The sequence below is a fragment of the Crocodylus siamensis genome, chromosome 1 (genome assembly GCF_052110815.1).
Source record: "Crocodylus siamensis isolate JL-2025a chromosome 1, ASM5211081v1, whole genome shotgun sequence".
Lineage (NCBI taxonomy): Eukaryota > Metazoa > Chordata > Crocodylia > Crocodylidae > Crocodylus > Crocodylus siamensis.
In genome coordinates this window covers 406,900,634-406,921,134 of record NC_143395.1, presented here as the reverse complement: position 1 = coordinate 406,921,134, position 20,501 = coordinate 406,900,634, and the positions used below count along the sequence as shown (strand labels likewise).

General features: G+C 44.1%; 2 protein-coding genes across 14 annotated transcripts in view; one reads left to right on the top strand and one right to left on the bottom strand.

Annotated features, from left to right (window-relative positions):
- Nucleotides 1–7,622, bottom strand: part of DLG2 (discs large MAGUK scaffold protein 2) — a 1,617,582-nt gene extending 1,609,960 nt beyond the window's left edge. For all 10 annotated transcript variants that reach the window (XM_090030660.1, XM_090030651.1, XM_090030653.1 and 7 more), the window contains exon 1: nt 7,294–7,622. In XM_090030660.1, coding sequence (XP_089886786.1) covers nt 7,294–7,312 — 19 coding nt within the window. In that variant the 5' untranslated portion in view covers nt 7,313–7,622. The remainder of the gene's footprint in view (nt 1–7,293) is intronic.
- A 105-nt stretch (nt 7,623–7,727) lies between these two features.
- LOC149875361 (transmembrane protein 126A-like) lies at nt 7,728–20,062 on the top strand. Of its 4 annotated transcripts, none has more exons than XM_090030648.1 (6): nt 7,728–7,785; nt 8,175–8,272; nt 10,373–10,488; nt 14,619–14,812; nt 17,058–17,172; nt 19,072–20,062. In XM_090030648.1, exons 3-6 carry the CDS (start codon nt 10,382–10,384, stop codon nt 19,253–19,255), a joined length of 600 nt encoding a protein of 199 aa, XP_089886774.1. In that variant the 5' UTR covers nt 7,728–7,785; nt 8,175–8,272; nt 10,373–10,381; the 3' UTR covers nt 19,256–20,062. The 4 variants fall into 4 exon arrangements, with proteins under 4 accessions (XP_089886774.1, XP_089886776.1, XP_089886772.1 ...); XM_090030650.1 differs by lacking the exon at nt 7,728–7,785 and adding an exon at nt 7,814–7,952; XM_090030646.1 differs by lacking the exon at nt 7,728–7,785 and having other exon boundaries at nt 8,271–8,409.
- The last annotated feature ends 439 nt before the right edge of the window (nt 20,063–20,501 follow it).

Genomic DNA, 20,501 nt, shown 5'->3' with positions numbered 1-20,501 from the left:
CTTGATGGAAAATACATAGGAGAGACCAAACAACAACTGCGCACCAGAAGGACTGCACACTGGAAATCTATCAAAGACAAGAATACCCAATTACCAGTGGGGGCACATTTTTCACAAGAAAACCACTCTCTCTCCAATCTCTCAGTTCTAATCCTCAAAGGGAACTTACAAAACACTTCTCAGAGATGAGCCTATGAATTTCACTTCATCAACCTCCTGGACACAAAAAATCATGGACTAAATATAGATATTGGATTTATGATGCATTATATCCTGTCTGACATCTGACTCCCAGGGTACCTGTCCTCTATTTAACTGCTACATTCATTCCTTTCTCTCTCCCCAACTCAGCCTGTCTCTTACCCACTGACTCCTCAATTTACATCTTCACTGACTGCCTGTCTTCCATGAAGACCAGCCCAGTCTCTGGCTTCTTTACTATTCATTCCATGAAGAAAGAGCACACACCAAATGCAAAGACTTCCTCAACCTAATGAAGGGTTTCTAAACCTGAAAGCTTGCTAAAAAAAAATTTCCAACTATTTAAGTTGCTCTAATAAAAGATACCGGATTCACTCAAAGAACCGTGTCTGCCTATGTCCTTAAAGTGCAGGGGCAGGCAATTATTTCAGGCGGAGGGCCACTTACTGAGTTTCAGCAAGCCATCGAGGGCTGCATGACAGGCAGCTAGGGCCAAATAAATATTAAGTTTCTAAATGTTTAGGGGCCCCGTGCACTGGATAGAACAGCCTGGCAGGCCACATCTGGCCTGGCAGGCCACATATTGCCCACCCCTGCCTCAGACCAATGTGGCTACAACTTACACAACTTACCCCTTATCCTCTATGCAGGCAATTATTTCAGTTAGAGTACTGTGTCCAATTCTGGGCACCGCACTTCAAGAGGGATGTGGATAACCTTAAAAGGGTCCAGAGGAGAGCTACTTGCACTTGTATGGTTAGGGCCATACAGGACAAGCCCTATGAGGAGTGACTGAGGGACCTGGATCTCTCCAGCCTTTGCAAGAGAAGGCCAAGAGGGGATCTTGTGGTCATTTACTAATTCATCGGGTGTGGGCGTTGGACAGCAAGAAATTGGAAATGTTCTGTTTACCAAGGCACCCCTTGGAATTACCAGGAACAAAGACCACAAACTGACAGAGAGCAGATTTAGGTTGCAAATCACAACTTAACAGTCAAATAAAACACTAAGCAGCCCTGCTCTTTAAAAGCTTACAAGTTAAACCTTGTAAACCACAGAAGGGAAAGTGGATGCTGACGGATGATAATTACCACAGTGAATACCATGACTGATGCATGAATTATTGAAGAAGTATCTTGTTAATTTCTCTTTAAAAATAGATTAAAATTAGGATAAAAATGGTAAAGACTGGGGGCCACAGGGAGGCCAGCAATCCAAAGCTTATGCAAAGACACAGAATATCTGAGATAGGACATTTCCAAACTGACACCTGGGAGCATTATTTCTTGTCAAAACCGTGGTGTGAAATTAGGTTACGCAAAACTGATGACCAATGGCCTTGTGAAGAAATAAAAATAAATAGAGTGAGTGAACTGAAATGGCCTTTATTTAATCCCAGAATAATACAATGTTTTTACATTTTTTCAGATTTATTTGAGTTTTCCCTCTAACAAGGATCTTTGAAATAAGTCCACAGCACTCCAACTTAAAGCATAAAATGCTGGGTTCCAAATGAGAATAGGAAGTAAGTAGTATATTTTAATTATGTCAAATTGAATCTGAAGGTCCACTGTGATTATTTTGGGGTGCAATCTGCAGTTAAAGTCATACCTTTGTTTCTGCAAGTAAGATTAGTGCAACGCACAGTACAGAGGATAAAATACGGTGGTCATGTTGTACCTTCAGTTAATGCAAAAGGAGACTGTGTAGCTTTTGGATAAACCAAATGGAGTAAAAAGAGCATTTAGCACCTATTCTCAGTCCTGCGTCCCCCACGCCAATTCATTGCTGGGTGGAAAAAGGTAGTGGTTATTACCTACAAAGTCTAAAATGGTCTTGGTTCCACTTTTCCTGGACTCCATGGAGCTCCAGTAACAAATGTGATTAGAAGGAACTGCACTCTAACAGCAAAGACAGCAGTAGCAGCAGCAAAGAGATTCATGCTGACATCAAAAGCCTTCCTTCTCACAAAATACTCCAAACCCTAAATTTTAGTGTTGTCAACTCTCATGACTTTTAGTGTTGCTCTTAAGGTCTACACTTCAGGAATGTGAAAAAATGAACGTTGCCTAGTTATGTCTGCTCCTGCAATTTTTTTAAATGTAAATATCTCTTACTGATTGCAGTAATAGTTTCTCATCCTGAGAAACCTACAGGATTGGAAAAGATTAGAGAGTCATGACAGCAACCCCAAGTTTAAGCTTCTGTTTTCTTGTGAGAGTCTTAAAAGTTTAAGGTAAAGAATTGCTCCAGCACACGTCCTTAACCCACATAAAACTAAAATTGTTCTTGTTGCAGTCACAAGCTTACATCCTAACCAATGGCTCTGCATTGCTCCCAGTCAGTTTCACTGCAGGAAGTCACAGTTGGATTCAATATAACCTGAAGTGAAAAATGGGGCTCGCGACTGCATATTTGGCAAAAGACATTCTACAACAGATCGGCAACTGAAAGGACAGAAAAACTGGAGATGTTAACAATGTGGTATCAGCATTTTGTAACAAATGAAATAGAAGCACAAAACCCTATCTTTTCTACATTTACTAGATTCTCTCACTTAGCAGGCTACACAGAGTATTCATATAATTAAAAATACCAGTATTTTTTAACCTCAGTAGTGCCAAAAGATAGACATCTAACACCATATTTACATATCAAAGTAGCCTGACTTTCAAAGGTGTGAAGCACACAAACGATCCATGTGCCCATCCAGTGAAATGGTCAGGCAGCAGGGTTAAAACAAACAAAAGGCAGAGTTTGTTTTTCTGTTTGTTTCTGGTTTTTTGTTTCAGTTTTGTTTGTTTGTTTGTTTGTTTGTTTTGGGGGGGAGGCTTCTTGACACAAGCACTGGAACAGGCTACCTACAAAAACTGAGGGATCTCCATCCTCAGAAACTTTCAAGAGTAGGTTGGACAGACACTTTGTCTAGTTAAGTCAGATTCATTAGGTCCCTTCCTTCCAGCCCTCCTTTCCTATGATCCTTTAAACTTCTGCAGCTCACTGCCATAGCACATTATGAAGATCAACACAATAATCAGGTTCAAAAAGGGACCAGACAATTTTAGCGATACGTCTATCCGAGGCTATTAAACACAAGGGATGGAACATAAACCCTATGACTCCTGATAGATGGAAGGTTATCACTCTTACGCATATCCTGTTTCTTATGCTGTTTTTTGTGGAGCTACTTGGCACTGTTGCAGACAGGGTCCTGAGCAAGATGGACCTCTGAACTGACCGTGTACAGGAATTTGTATGTTCTTACATGTAGCTCCTGGTGAATTCCATAGGAGTTGGCATTCATAACCATGATATAGATTATTAGTTCCCAACTATTAAGACACCAGGTTTAAATTTTTTTATCTAAGGTTTAGAAAGCACTCTAGTTCCCCTCGTTTTCCACTGATGACATACAAAATGCAAGTAGCTCCCTGCATTATCACCATAAAATTCATCCTCTCTTTATCATAAGATTCTGCTACTTCACAGTACTGGCTAGATTAAGTCTCATTTGTTGATTTAAGAGACTTGGCTTTGAGGAAAAAAATAAAAGATGCCACGCAGTCCATGGAAAACAGGATGTACAAGAATATTTATGGACTAACTCCATGGTACAGTGGGCTATTTCCAGAGCTGTGACCTTACAGAGATGTACAACTGAACTGCTTTAATATTTTTACATTTTAATTTCCTAACTGAATTCAATGGGCATACAAATAAATAAGTATCCAGGAAGCAACAGGTAGCTCATGGCGTACAGGCTAACATAAGTTCACAGGAACCTAAAAGATATATAAAAAAAGTGACCTACCATTTTATTCAAATCCAAAATGAGGTGTCCCCCCACCCATTTAACATGGGGGACAGCCCCTCATCTTGGAATCGAGGATGAGATGGCAGAGGGCAGACAGCTGCTGCTGCAACCCACAACCACAGCAGCTGTCTACCCTCCCCGCCTCCCCAGCCTCAGGCACATAAAACAAAAAAAGAAATGTTTGTTCACTTCTTGTGGCTGTGTAATGCATAAAACGTATAGGAAGGGTTATGACCAATAAATAACAAATACGACTAGTAAAAAGGTGAGGGACTATAAACCATAGAGACTGAAGTCATTTCTAATCACAGCACAATCACAGCAGTAAATACAACACCTCATGCTCCAAAGAAAGTATCCTAAGAAGCAAAAGGGTACATCAGACCAATTTACATATGAACTAATATGAATTACACTACCACCAGTCTTATTCTGAACCTATAACATGTTGCTTTCTTATTAAGAATTTATTAATTTATTAACTGTTTTCAGTGGCTGCAAACAGACGAATCTCTTCATGTTGTCCAAACTGCCCCTCGCCCCAGTTACAAAATGTCAATTGCCTTGCATTACCGCAAGTAGGGATAAATATATATATCAGACAGGAACTTGTGTGACATTAAAAGGTAATAGGGGAAGAGGAGGACTCCTCCTAATATAAAACCTCAAATATATGTCCCTTTTGAAGAACAGGGACATACTACAAAAAGTGACTAATTTTAAATAATTTTGTTGTAACGAGGCTGTTACAGGACGTTGAATGTCAGAATTTGTTTATCTTCATTTACAGAAGTTTTTCTGCTGCTACTCCTATTTTTTGATGATTAATTTGATCAGGCAAAAGATCAACACACCAGGTACGACAGGATAACTTGCTCCCTTTTTTCTCTGCACATACCCGCTTGCCAACACTCACTTCTGGCTTTGCTGAGGCTACTGCTGTGACCAGAATACACACTCTGGCAGAGCAAAGAGGACATTGTACAAAAAGGTTTCCCCAAGCCACATGCTGGAGAAGACAACATGTGAATATGAACTCCCCAGTGCATAAGGCCAGAAAAGTGAAAGAGGCCATCAAGAAAACAGCGTAACTTGCAATATGAATTGTGCTGTCATAGGATTAAAGGAAACAAACCAAAACATAGAAGGAAAAAAATCCCTTTAATCTCCCTTTGTTATAGGATATTTAGGGATTACCTGTAACAATGGCAGACACAACATTTTCCAATGGAAGAATGATTTTCAAGTTGAAAATATCCCTTTAATCACATTTTCTAAGTGCAAATGCACGAAAGGGACTATAAATTTTAAGTAGTTCCAATACATAATAAATAAAGCAGCTGATTCACTAACATTTTAAAATCCTCTACTATACATGTGCAATCATATTTTAATAATAGCATTTAATACCTAAAGGTAAGTATATTCACACTTCCAAATCTAACACTTTAATTGATATGACAGCCCAATTGTTTCAAGGGAGCCATTTTGGTTTATGGACAGCATATTTAAAAACTGTCAAAACATGTGCCTACAATTGTGTAAAAGAAATTAGACACATTAAAAACAAGATTATATTTCAGGTATGTTCTCTTGAAACAAGAAAAAATCCTAGATAAGACCAGAAGGAACCATGTGTTTCACCCCATGCATAATATAAGCCGTGCAATTTTGTCCCGTAAATCCAGCATCAAGTTTGTATCAGGAGGTTAAGCTGCACAGCTAAATATTCAATTCAGAAAAATGCCCACATAAAAATAATCTAATTCAAAGCTACGGCTCAAATTTACAAACTGATGCACCCTTAACTCAACAGTTGTGCGCAAGAACAGTACACCACATCCAGAATGGAGCAGGATGTTTTTACAGCACAACACTAAGAATTAAAGGGACATCATCAAGGGATTATAGTACTCCATCGAGGTTGCACATAAGTAACTGTCAGCTATTATTTTGCTTAATAAACCATTTTACAGGCTTAAAATTAGTTTTACTCTGTGCTCTGCACACTTAACGATCAAATCAAAAAAAATTAGGTAGGATTGTGTAACAGTCTTTCAAACAACGCCGGCTTATGCACTCCTTTATATCAGAAACTCAGAATCCTGTGACTAGCACAGCAGAAGATATTTAATTAACAGAAATTAATTTGAAGTTGTACTAAATTTAGCCACGTTCATGTTTTAGTAATACTGACTTGAATTCTCTGTCCCACATTTTGACGGCACCAGGTCAAGAGCCTGAAGCTGTAGCAAGATGATGCGTCTAAGAACAGTTAGTTGCTTACTATATTTTGTTCTATCAGCACATTTTCGAACCGAAACTAGGAATAATAACTAGGAACAATAACTATTATTTTGTGTTTGTAACAAGGCAGGAAAGAATGTGAAGCATAATAAGCTTGATTTTTCCAGCAACCAAAGGGATGCACACCCTGTTTCTAATGTGATCATTGAAAAATGCAATTCTTACCAAAGTTGTGCATAAACCACCACCCCCCCGTCCTGCATAGCTACATACACATACACACACACAGACAGACAGACAGCACACAGACAATTAATGGTGAAAGCACTATGTCTTGATTACGAGTTAGGTTTTATAAAAGCTTTCTTTTATTTTTTTTTTAGATGAAACCTCAACTTAAATTAGACCTGCTCAATCTTGCCCTTATGCCAAACAGGACGCATTTATTTCAAAACCAGGGTTGCCAACTCTGACTGAAGCCATTCCAGATTTCTTTTGTTCCTTTTTCTTACATTATCCTCTTAAAATCTTTTTTTCTTTTGGTATCCTCTTACAATTTCCCTTTTTCTTAAAAAATCCGATTAAAAATATTTTCTTCTACCTTTTTCTTAAAATATCCTCATAAGATCTCCCACTTTCTTTTTCTTGAAACATCCTCTTATAAGCTCCCTTTTTCTTAAAACATTTGATTAAAATTTTTTTTCTCACTTTTTCTTAAAATACCCTCATAAAATTTCCTGTTTTCTTTTCCTCAAAACATCCTCTCAAAATCTCCCTTTTTAAAAAACTTGCTCTCAAAATCTTTTTTCCCCCTTTTCTTAAAACCACCTCTTAAAATCTCCCTTTTTCTTAAGACATCCTCTTAAAAACTTTTTTCTCTTTTTCTTAAAACATCCTATCACATTTTTCCCCCTTTTTTCTTATAACATCCTCTCAGAATCTTTCCCCGCCTTTTTCTTAAAATATGCTATTCAAACTGGTCTCAGTGGCCCCGGCAGGTGAGAGCAGGCGGCAGGTGCCCCGGAGCCCACCTTTCCTCCGGACCGGCATGCTGGCTCTGCGCGAGAGGCAGGTGCTGCGCAGGGCCCGTGGAGCGCTTCGTCCGGCACCGTCCACACGTGAGCCCCCGGCACTAGTTAGACGCGCTCTCGGGCCGGGGCCGGGAGCAGCCCCGCACTCTCAACCAGTCTCCGGTTCCGTCCCGCCTCGGGGGGACAGAGCGGGGCGGGGGGCCGCTCCACGGCTCTGGCGGCGCTGGCGGGGGCCATGAGGGGCCGGGAGGGGCCGGGGCGGCGCTGCGGGCGGGCGGGCGAGGCCGCCCCCGCCCCTCGGTGCTGTCAGGATCCTGACGAGAGGGAGGGGGCCGCTCAGCACCGTCTCCATGGAGGCGCCCTGCTCCACCCCTAGCAACGTGGCCCGCGACCAATCTGCGGCCGCCGTGTTGGGCGTCCAATGGGAGCCGCGCGGCGCGGGGCAAGATGGCGGCCGGGGGCGGGGCGGGGCCTACTGCGGGCGCCGGACAGGTAACGGGGAAAGGTCACTCCTGTCCGCGCTGCCCGTGCCCTGCGGGGCGTCTGGGGCCTCGGGGGACGTCGGCTGGGTGCAGTGGTCTGGCCCTGTGCTTGATCCTGGCTCCCCGTTCCCGCAGCTGCCCCTGTGCGGGGAGCGACGAGGACTCGGGTCGGAGGAGGCGAGACCAGCTAGATTCTTGCCCCCTCCCCCGCCCAATGCCTTTAATTGCAATAGGATGGAAATGAAAGCTGGTGGTTTTTGGAGAAGACCGTGTGGGGATGGTTGCCCAGCAGCTCCGACCATGCAGGCGATAACGCCAGCCCGGGGACTTGGGGTACACCCCGTGGGACTGAAATCTTTCCAGACCTTGAAACTTAGGTTGTTTGTTGTTCCATTTTAGGTTTAAACGTGTGGGTTAGATCCTGTTCGCTGCCCGTGTTTTCAACGCGAGCCATCTCTGCGGAGCCACTGGGACTTGCCCGTCTGCCCGAGAATTAAGTAAGCCAGAAGCTTAAAGAACATGACTGCATCACCTTGGAAATACTCAGTTCATCCGAAGGAAGAAAACTCTGGGCTGCAAGTTTGAGGAAACCCGTTCTGTAGATCCCAGGGGTGGGCTGGATATGTGCCGCCAGGTGATTGCATCCAGCCTGTGCGTGGGTGCCTACCAACTGACTGCATCCAGTCAGGCCCCAGGGTGCTCTTGGTGTGTTCGCATGTAGCTAAGCCCTGTTCACTCCCGTGGGGGCAGTGCATGGTGCGCTCCCACCCTTGCCCACAGGACAGCCTTGACCCCAGCCCCACAGGTAGGGAAGCGGTAACAGCAGCTACAGGGCAGATGCAGCAGGCAGTGTGCAGGGAGCCGCAGGGGCACGGATCCACCTGGGTCCATCACGCAGGGCTAGAGTGGCCATCATAGAGAACAGCCCGCTTGTCCTCTATTGATATTGGGATCCTATGACCCCAGCTGACTTCCTGCCCTTTGGGCAGGGGGCTGGACTCGATCTCCCGAGGTCCCTTCCAGCCCTAATGTCTATGAAATCTATGATATAAAACCGGATGCCTTTATGTCCTCTGTTTTTCTCTTAAATAATGACATACGTGTGAATGGGACAGGGGCATTGTTTGTCTTTGGGGGCTGGAAAGGGGAGTAAGTACCAGCCACCCTTGTGCTCAGGCTGTCAGCCTCTTCCCTGGTTATACTGAGACCAATTTTAATAGCGTATTTTCTCTTAAAGAATAAAACAGAGGACAGAATAGCAGAAAACTGGAATGCCCTCTAGGATGGCCACCCTACACAGGGCTCCCACGCAGTTCCTGGGTTGTCCGCCTGAGCCGTGTGCCTCCAGAGGAGCTCTGCACAACTGAGTCAGCAGCCCAGCCCCGCTCGCTGATACGTGCAGGTTGTGGGGAACAACAGGGAGCTCTGTGCTATGGAGCAGGGTTGGCGGGGCCCTCTCCCTGCCGAGCCCTGTGACCTGTGACACTAGCTTCATCATGTGGGGCTTCTCCTGGCAGCACAGGGCTCAGGCAGAGAACCCAAGATCTGCATGAGTCCTATGCGATGGAGCTGGCAGCCCGGCCATGTGCAGTCCTGAGCGGCTCCACCTGCTGTGGGCTGTGAATGCCCCAAGGGCCGACTGCCTGCTGGTGCCACTACTGCAGGTGGCAGGGGCGTGTTTATAGGAGGGCTGCATGCCAACAACCCCTCCACACCCATAGACCCCGTACACACCCACACATCCCCAAAAATACATCCCCCACAAAACCCATACACACCCCTTCCCCACAGTGTTCAAGAGTAAGACTTCATTATGCTATCGCCTCTATATATATATATACATATATACATATACACACACACTACACAAACTCATACAAATCAGGACAAAAATACATTTTTGAAATAAATATTTTTAAAAAGGTTATAGTAGGCATTTGATTTTTAGTACATGCTTTGGAGGTTTTTTCCCAGTTCCAGGATGGCAGCCCTCCCCCTCCCAAAAGGAGTACTTCTTGGGGCAAGGGGAGAGACTTCCAGTGCCAAAGGTCAGGGGTGTGGGGCAAGATATCTGGTCCCAAGATGGCTACCCTTGCTCATTAAGTGGCCCTCCAGCCAAAGTAATGGCCCACCCCTGCTATGGATCATTCTCTCTTCAATCTAGAAGAGAGAGGATGGCAATAGGAATGCTTTGCCAAGTATTATCATTTTACAGTGTGTTGACTAAAACCCTTGAACTATCTGAGCCTGTCTCACTCCTTCTGAACATGCGTATCTGTGCAGGGTAAAAATAAATGTCAAGTTGTCAACTACAAGGAAAGAAAAGAGACTAGGCATCTCAGTGCATTTGTATTTTCTTGGCCTTCCTTCGTAGACTGATTTCCCACCCCCACTAAGGAAGGTTGTTTATCAGGGCTTATGTAGCTATAAATTTCACCGACTTTGCTCATGCCCTGCAGGTCCCAGTGATACTTCTAAATGTTAGGGGTGGTAAGTATTTCTTTGGTACATTTATCTGTGCATGGAAAAGTTAGCTGGGATTATGTTGGGGCAATGTTACTTAACTAAAACCTTTTTTTATTTATTTTTTGATGCAGAGCCTCACAATGACACCAACAGAGTCCCCAAAACTAAATTCTCCAAAAGAAAATGTAAAGAATCAGAAAAAAAAAGTTCTGGAAGAGATATTCCCACAGCTTCCAGCAGAAGATCAGTAAGTGATACGCCCATCTCATTTTGCCAGCAAAGTACTTTTAAAGCCTTTTTTGTGATTTCTTGTCTTACTTTTCTATTTGAAAATCTTTCACATATTTACAAGTGTATGGATTGGACAGACATTTATTCATAGAATCGTAGAAGTAGGGTTGGAAGGAACCTTGTAGATCTTCAAGTCTGGCCCCTCCGTCTGGGCGGGAGAAAAGACTGGACTCAAATGAGTCCAGGCAGGTAGGCATCAAGCCTCTTCTTAAAGATCCCCAGGGTAGGAGCCAGCACCACTTTCCTAGGAAGTTGGTTCCAGCTCCTAGGCTCCCTAACTGTGAAGTAGTTCTTGCGGATGTCTAATCTAAATCTGCTGTCTAATAACTTGTGTCCATTGTTCCTTGTCATGCCGGGGGCGCTAGGGGAAACTGTGTCTCCCCTAAACCCTTCTGGTCCCCCCTAGTGAGTTTATAGACAGTCACCAGGTCCCCCCTCAGCCTTCTCTTGTGAAGGCTGAACAGGTTTAGGTCCCACAGTCTTTCATTGTAGGGTCTGCCCTGTAGTCCCTGGATCATGCGGGTCCTCCCCCTCACCCCTGACCTTTGGCACTGGAAGTCTCTCCCCTTGCCCGAAGAAGTACTCCTTTTGGGAGGGGGAGGGTTGGTTTTTTTTTACTTTTCTAAACAAGTCTCTTTATATTAACAGGAGGGAATTGTGGCCCTGTGTCAACTAAACTAGGTAGCAACATGGAGCTTATACATGCTAGTGGAGGGAGGAAAGAGTATGGTGAAAACCAGGGCTTTTCCTGGTCCAGTACACTCACTTAGTACCACAAGGGTACACAAGCCCTACTTGGTTTAACATTATCAGTGGATTCGGAAGGAGGTTGTGATCCATTGGCACAGGGTAGTGGCCAATCCATAGTAGAGCCCAAATATTCCTACCTGTTGTTGATCACCTTGGTGCTCAACACCAGTCAATTATAAAAAGAAGTTTTAGCTTAAATAGATCAGCAGAGGAACTTGTAACAAGATACTCTCTTCATAATTTGTTATTCCTCAGAGTTTTGGGCAGTTTAACAAAACTTGTTTAAGCATGTTATAATCTGGTTTTGATGGCTCTTGGACAGGACAGGAGCAGCCAGAGACATGAACCTTATTCTGGGTTGCCCTGGCACAACCAGAGTTTATGCATCTGCAGAAAAGCCTCACAGGAAGCTAAATGCTGAGAGTTGTAAGGGACAGGGTGCCTCTTTGGCTTTATTTCATAGACTTCTAGTTCAGCCAGTCATTACAGTCTCTGCCTAGCTTTTTCTCCCTTCAGATCACTTACTTAAACCCCAGAGCAGAAACCTTTCTAAACAGTGTAATACTTCTTCCTCTATAGCTCCTTTTATCTCTCTCAGTGAAGCTCAGCAACTTTATAAAATTCTGAACCCGACTAGGTTGATCTCACTTTGTTTGACTTGGCTCATTCTGGACTATTTAGGGATCTAACCTCAGACCACCATACCACTGCCTGGCTCAGGAGGGCCTCATAAAAGCTAGGTAGGGAGAACTTATCTTAGAATCAAGTAAATATCGTTCCATGCTAATCAAGCTAATAAAATAGATCTGTTTAGTTCCATTTCTTGATTTTGTTACTGTACTAAAATAGAACCTTTCTGTTCTGTTCTGTCATAGGGAAAATAAAATCCCCCATGTTGTAAACCAATCTGGGCTAGCATAACACTTGCGCCTCTGGAGCCTCACTAAATTTAATAGGCCTTGTGTGCTATAGAGGGCCGTTCAGGCCACACACCTAGATCTCCCTTGTAATAAAATTTTGCTTGCATGTGCCCCCCTCTCAATCCAGTCCCAGAGAGGAGAGGAGCAGCAGGGATTGCCCGGGGGTGGGGACTTTGTACTGCCGCTCCCTCTTCCCATCCTGGACTGGTTTGTAAGAAGGGAGCAGGGGGCAATGCTCCCCCACCTCTTTCCCAGACCAGGAGCCCTGGTGTGGCTGTGGGCATGCAGCTCTTCCTGTCATATAGAGAGAAGCTCCAAAATTGTCCCTGCTAGAAGTCAATGCCTGTTTGAGGCACCAGACACCTCAGTGGCCAGGATCAGAACAACAGATAGCACCAGTAGCTGTGGGAACCTTCCATCCTGATCCTTGTGTCCTCTCAAATTTGTTCCCACCCAAGCTATTGTACTATACCTGAATCTATAACATTAGGCAGACAGCATAAATCAAAAAAGCTGGTGACTGAAGATGGTCAGGAGTTCGACAGAAACTTTTTCCTCTTCTCAAAAATGCCTGCTTGCTCAAACTTTCTGTGAGAATGCAATTGTGGATGCAGTTTTCTGTTGAGAGACTTGCCCTCACCCACAGCAAAATAACCTGGTGATCTTGGCTTCTTTTCAAAAGGAAAGAAATCCAAGGTCAGGCCCCTGCTCTGTCTCATTTGGAGCAGATACCTTAACCCAGGACTGCCACATACCAGGGAAGAGCCCTAGCCACTGAGCGAGAGAGACAGAGAGAGAGAGTGTGTGTGTGTGTGTGTGTCTGTCTGTCTGTCTGTCTCTTTCTCTCTCTCTCTTTCGTGAACATTTATACCAGTGGTTCTCAACTTTCTTAAACTCAGGGTACCTCTCAGAAAATACCAGCTCTTAGTTTTCCCTATTTTTTGGCAACAAAAATATAAAGCAGTTCTTCTGTTGCAAAAAGGACCACGACAGGTCAACATGTTTTAACACCACGAAAGCCTATCTGAAATCCCTAGGTTTATCTTATGAAGCATGTTTGCTTATGCAACAGTGCTAACATTGCTCAAGGCACCTTAAGATGCCACAGCACCTTGGTTCAAAATCACCTGTGTATACAGAGCAGAAGAGATGGAACAGGAGAGCTCTGAGAGAGACTGATTGGATAGTTGAGTGGCTAGGGCAGTTCTACATTCAATTTAGTGTTGCAACATAAGAAGTAGGGAAACAAGAGAAAGGATTGGAGGTAAGGATGTGGAACTTAAGCAGTTACCCCGGATAGATAGATAATACACCACCTGTTGCTTCATATCAAATGTCATTCTTGGTAACACTTGTTAATACTTGCCTCTTATCATAATCTCTGACAACCTTCTGTAATCAGTCTTCACTTGTTTTTGTTTACTAAACTTCTGCCTCTTGGACCAGCAGTATCAAAAGAGGTTGGAACAAGGGGCAAAGGGCTAATTTTGGGTAGGATGGAAGGTGGGCCAGGACCTAACAAATCCCTTCACCTTGCAAACACTCTCATTCGTAAATTAAGCCTCGATGCCTTTCATAACCCCACTGAATTGAATGGGACTGTCCCCAAGCCTAGTTACCTGTATCTGGTTTTAGAGTAGAAGTCAAGATGTGGCCTTCAATCTTTCGTCTGTCTGTCTCTGCTATTTAGAGTGTCAGCTCTGAGGCAAGGACTTTATCTTATCTGTTCAGACAAACCGTGGTGCATGTTGCAATTTCAATTATCTGTATCTTATTCTTTTTTATTATGCCACCTCGTTTTTCAGTAGAGTTCTACATAAAGACTGAAGGCATTGGCCATGGTTAAACAAGTTGGATGTAACTTTTAACATAGATATGAAAGTTTGACTCAAAATATCCAGACCCTGTATTGCCAAACTGGGTTGGCTTTTGCTGTTTAATCAGGGGTAATTAAACTCCAGTCTAAGCTTTGAGAAAGCTTTAGGTATGAGGGCTGGACTAGGGGTTAGCATGATATTGAGTGTACCCTCTTTTTTCCTCCCTGCAGCCCTTTCATTAGAAGGTAATTGTTGGGACACCTTTTCTTTAGTTAATACAGATGACTGTTTTCAGGACCTCTGGGTTCCAGTACCAGCTTAGATTCTTACTCCTCAAAAATTGTGTTTTTGGTGTGCAAATGGGCCACCTCCATCCATCTGCAACTACTTGTGTATGTCCATGTACTCTACTCTGACATGCATACTATTCATTCTTGATTCTTACCATTTCAAGGTAGTCTCTGAAGCATGAGATTCTGTCCTCTTGTAAAATTATCCACCTCCTATTCCTTGAACGGTTCATTGTAGTAATAGGACCAAGAAGGCAACCTTCATCTCTAGCGCACGGCTCTACAAATAATCTTTTCTCTTTTCCACAGGCACCATATGAAATATGCCCCATTATTACTTGGACTAAATGCAACCATATGTGGCTTCATAGCACACAGCTCATTCAGGCGCCTCCTAAATATCCCAAAGGCTGGCACACCATCTGTAATGTCACTGACTTTCCTCCCATTAGTCATAACAACCGTAAGTTACAACTGGCTTCTCGTCGGGCCTTTATTGGCAGGTAAGGTTGTTGCTCAGTCTTATCATAGGCATTATTGTGGTGTTTCCTATGTCAAATTACATACAATTGTCAGTGAGTTCACTGTTTTACCAAGAGCATAAACTTTTCTGGCAGAGAACTCCTGAAGTGTTAAAAACGTTGCATTTTATGAGGGGCAGGGTGGAGGTAATATAGCAAGGCCTGAAGCGAGCAGTTTATTCTTCAAGCTGAGTGGAAGAGGGTGTCTGTCAGGCATGCACAAACAGAAATGCTCTGAAGGATTCCCTGGCTACTCTGAAAGCTGGGGGCAGGGGAGAGTGTGTGGAATCTGCTGCAGGCAGTGACCCTTATGGGGTGGCTAGACAGGAGGCTTCCAGTGAGGAGAGGGGAAATGGAGGTCCTGAGTGGGAGGGAGCTGGCTGTGGCTGGGAGGAGGCTGATCCTGGGAGAGTATCACAGGAACTGTGACGAGGGTGCATCTCTGGAAGCACCCCAACAGCCTAGGGTTTTGTCACAGTATGCATAGGACAAGTTTTTTCTAAGTTACAGCTTGTAAATGGATCCATCTGAAAGTATTCTGGGAATGGGTTATTTTAAAATTGATGCCTGGCTGCATTTTAGTGTGTTAATGTCATGAAAAGTGCAGTGATACAGCAATCCAAATTCAGTGACAATTTTTAAATGGTGTAGGTAACTGAATCGGAGAGCAGCTCAACAAAAGAGGTAACCTCCTTTTTTAGGTTATTTAATTCTCTGTTGAAATGATGTCTTCATTGAGCCTGCCCCTTTAATTTACGTTAGAATATAGATTAGACCGGGGTGGGCAATTATTTTGTCTAAGGAGTCTTGGTGAGCTGTCAAGAGCTATATGATTAGCCCCACCCCTTGACAGTTGCCCCACCCATGGTCACCATATTGGGACAAGAAGTCCCACCCTCTAATGCCGAGCTTTGCCACTAGGAGTCCTTCCCCTTACCCCTCAGAAATACTAGCTTTGGGAAGGAGGGTCTGTCTTAGAATGAGTGAAAAACCAAATCATACACTAAAAGTCAAACACTGACTATAACATATTTTTATTTTATTCCAAAAAATATTTGTCATGACTTGTGTTTGTGTACTTACTGTACGTGGATGGGATTGCATAAATTCTCAGAAATGAAGTCTTACTCTTGTATATTGTGCATATGTGGTGGGGTATGGAGAGTTGTGAAGTAGGTATGGCTGTATGGTGGGCATAGAGTCTCTTCGGATGTGTCTATATGTTGGTAGGAGTTGTGGAGGGAGGGTGGGGAGACCCCCCCCCACCCCACACACACTCCCTCCATGGAATGCAGCCCCTGCTGTAAACAGCAGCAGCAGGTGGGGGTGCTTCAGGTGCTTGTCCCTGGCAGAGGTGCTGGTACCCAGCAGGCTGCGGTTCCAGGCAGCACTGTTCATGGGAGTGAGAAACGCAGCCTACCCGGCCCACCTCTATTGTAGGGGTTGTGCACGGCATGCCTGCAGCTCTTGCGCTCACAAGGGAAGCTCTGTGCTGGACTCTGCAAGGAAGCAGGGGTTGGGGCTTCCTTCACTCCGAAAGAGCCCAGGGACCTGCACAGCAGGGGCAGGGAAGGCAGCTGGCTCTAGCATGGGGCTTCCTGTGGTGCAAGTGTGCAAGCTGCAGGCACACCACACAGAGCCCCTGCGATAGAGACAGGCCAGGCAGGATGCATTTCTTACCCAGCAGTGGCTGGAGCTCCACGCTGCCAGGCACCAGTACCTGTGCCTGGCACAAGCATCCCCGCCTGCTGCTGGTCCCTACCCCCTCCATGCTCCTGCCATTCCTCTAGGCATGGGCTCTGTACTGCTCCATGTTTCTGTGCAGCTGCAACTGAAGCTCCACCCCAGCCCCCCTACTTGCCTACCTTCTCCCTGGAGCAAGCTGAGCAGGTTCCCATGGGGGGGATGCAGCATCTATAGCAGAAGCCCTGCCCAGCAGGGGGTCGGATTAGATGATCTACTCAGGTCCCTTCCGACCCCAGAAACTATGAATTCCACCCATGAGGGTGGGAGCTAAGTACAATAGCGTGTGTTGGTGGCTATGCATGGGCTCCTCGCTCCCATCTTTGCAGGCAGAAGGGCTGGGCGGGGTACAGTTCTCTGGTGGTGGGGTGCTGCAGGCCAGATGAAAGTGCCTGGCAGAACATATCCAGCCAGTGGGCCGTGTTTTGCCCAACCCTAAATTAGTCATATTTCATCTTGATGTGGAAATGTCTTTGTCATCCAGGTGATCTAAACTGCTCATCCTGTGCTGTAGTCAGAGGAGGATTAATTGGGTCTGTTGTAGGTGCTATATACCCCACTGTATTGGCTGTCGCTGTAAATAGAGGCGTTGCAGCAAGGTAAGTCTTAGGAATTTAAAATAAGTGAAAGTGATGTCAGGTTTCAGAAAATGTTAATCTAGAGCAGTGATTCTCAAACAGATCCTTTTAAGGGTGTCACCTAACATCAGCACCTTTAGGTGTACAACCACCTACAGACAATTCACAAAACAGTGCAGGGTGTCACCTTAGAAATTCACTTGTTAAGGTGCCACCCTGCCCCACATTCTGCTCATCTTCAGACTAACGCAGCTAACTTCCTCTCTCATCGTGATTCACAAACTTAACCAAGAGATTCCGAATAGGAATCCAGAGTGTCAAAAACATTCTCACCTGCTGCGGACTTTAAGGTCTTTCCAATCAAAGAATTGCTCTGTTTTTTTTCTGTAGTCAAAACACAAGTGAAAGCTAACAGCTGACATTTGCCAAGGGGTGTCTTGAGTCTATAAACTTTGAGAACCACTGCTCTAGAGGGTTTCAAGTAATGCATGCTTGGCTCTTCCGGACTTCTTAACAGCCAAAAAGATTTAAGATAGTGTGATTCCAGAGCAAGGGTTTATGAAAAAAAATATTCCACCACAGGCGCTTGGTGTAATGAGTTTTTCTTGTGACAGAAGTTGCAAATAAACCAGTTTAAGTGATCAAAAACTGGTTTAAAACCTGTAACAGAACATAAGTTCAGTATCCATAAACCAGTTTCAAAATGGCTGAAACTGGTTTAAGATAAGTCTGATATTATATTGAACCAGGTTTAACTGATTTGGGTCAAACCAGTTTATACAATGTCTGTTCCAGACTCCTTGCTGGTTTAAGATAAATAATAGCCCTCCAGCATGCTTTTTAGCCCTGGGCTGGGTTGTGTGCTCCAGAGACCAGGGCTGGCCCCAATATACTCCTCCCTAGCTGGAGTTCTGGCTAGCTGCAAAGGAGGTGGAGACAGCAGCCAGGGGACAGTAGCATCTACCTTGTTCCCCACTGCCCCCTCCCCCTCTTCTCCCACAGCACCCAGCAGCACAGACTCCAGCCAGCATCTGGTTATGGTCACACTATCCCAATACTAGCTGCTGCTGTGGCTGGGGGCAGATGTGTGTCCAATTTCAGAACAGTATCCATGAGGGTTGCTTCCCCCTCCAAGCACAGCCCAGCTGGGGACTGTGCAGGTCAGGGTGTAGATTTAAACCCCTCTCTAATCATAGTGTCCTGCCACGGCCTGGCCATGCCCCACTGCCTCAACTCAGCATTGTGGAAGGGAAAGGAGGGCTCACCCTAGAGCCCCTTCGCTTCTAGCTTGAGCCACTAGAGGCATGAGCCTCCATTTCCTGAATCAAAAGTGAATTACTATCCACTTACAAATCAGTTCATTCTCTGCAGGTTAGCTTAGCCTGCAAGGATTGAATCAATTCAGGCTCAAGTTTTTTGAACGTCTGCCCCTAACCAAAAGGTATGAAATAACCCTGAGAAAGAAGAAGGCTAAATACAAGAGGCATTGCTCAATGAGCTGAGCCAAGCAGGGAGACTGAGGCTCACATGCCAATTTTAACTCCATTCTAGTGATTCCAGATCAACTTGCCTCACTGTCCTTCCCTCCCCTACCTGGAAAGATATTTCTGAGGACTTATTTGTAAAGCACACCAGAAATATGCTTTCTAAATGTGACAACTGTTAAAGGGGCAGAAAATGATGAGATTAATTTGTGCATCTAATCTTGAAGCAAGTACTACTTCCCACTTGCTAAAAACATTTCTCCTACCTAATATTCTAGTGTGTACTCCATTTTTTAGAGGGCATAGGGATGGGAGCTGGCGCTTTTTTAACCATTTTCTTAACTGTTACTTTATCAGCCACTTGACAATGTCAATAACACCATGTAGTAACTATAAAGTAACAGACTGCTAACTTTCTTACTTTATTTACATACAGGACAGTTCCCTTGAAAGGGAAACAGAAGATGTTGCACTTCTGGCTCACCACTTCTAGACCAGTCTTTAAAAAGATGAGTCTTGCCATGGTTCTACAAGGCATGACTGGAGCTTACCTTGGCTTCAGCCATCATAGGACATATGTGAAAATGTTGGAGATATCTCAAACTAAAAAATGGTCTTAAAAGATTCAGTGCAATAACTAGACAACCCTCTCAGCTGCTTTCAGGGGGATGCTGTAATAAAAATGGAACTGATGGGGGAAGAGTTGTAAGTAGAAATGTAAAAGTCAAGATTTGCATTGCTGTGGTCTTTGAATACAATATCCTATTATAACGTGCCATTTTCATTTATGCCCCTGTTTTTAAAGAGGAAAAATACCAACGTGCAAAAACAGTAGAGAGAGAATAGTTCATAGTTCACTTATGACTGAGGCACCAGAAATACATGGCTAACTATTAGCTGCTCCAAAAGCCTAGCATCTGGCCCCATTTCAATAGAAGTGTAGAGCCCACCTCCATACATTCATATCATATATGACTTTGCTTTAACTACATTGAACCAGAGGACACACTTGCAGTAAATTGGATTAGGACCAAACAGAGAATTTCCACTGTTGTTAACCTTTAAGGGAGTACTGAACCACATCTTCTTCCCGGTCTTGAATTCTTCCATTCACAATTTTTCCTCCTCCTATAGCAAGCCTTTTTTAAGATTGCTTAAGTTCAACCTGCAAGCCGTCTCATCTGTTTTGCATACCATAAATGGAAAAGTACTTGTTAATGCAGTTACAAAACAGGATCACTTTTTAAATTCTGTTTTTGCACCCAACTCAAAGTATGAGGTACATGCTTAATGTTGCATGCCAAAAAAACCTTTATTTATATATTTTTTACCACAGCTTAAGTATAGTACTTATTTCACCTGTTGACAAGTTGCAAGGATCAAGCTATTCTAAGAACAAAGCTGATATTAAAAGACTTAGGACCATTTTCCATTTTAGTCTGTTTGTCCAGAGTATGCCAGTCACACTATGCTCCTTGCTTCCCATGAAATATCCCTGAACAACAAAAATACGACTATCCATCCTGAAATATTTTCATTTATTTTATGCATCAGTTAATCTAAACTATCAACGTTGTAAGTAGGACCAACATCTGCTTTGTTGTGGTGAAATAGGCCAGGGCAGTGAGAGAAGTTGGTCTGGAAGCACTAGAATAGAGTTAAAATTGGCATGGGAACCTCAGTTTTCCTTCTCAGCTGAGCCCATTGAGCAGTGCCTCTTGTATTTAGCCTTCATTTTTCTCAGGGTTGTTTCATACCTTTTGGCTAGGGATAGTCCATCTTTGCAGGCTAGTCTAACCTGTAGAGAATGAACCGATTTGTAAGTGGAGAGACATTCACTTTTGATTCACCATGCTGGCAGTGGCT

Excerpts from the sequence above, each read along its gene's own strand:
- LOC149875361 (XM_090030646.1), top strand. Across the intron at positions 14,813-17,057 it reads CGTCGGGCCTTTATTGGCAG|GTGATCTAAACTGCTCATCC; the intron begins GTAAGGTTGTTG and ends TTTGTCATCCAG. Across the intron at positions 17,173-19,071 it reads AATAGAGGCGTTGCAGCAAG|GACAGTTCCCTTGAAAGGGA; the intron begins GTAAGTCTTAGG and ends ATTTACATACAG.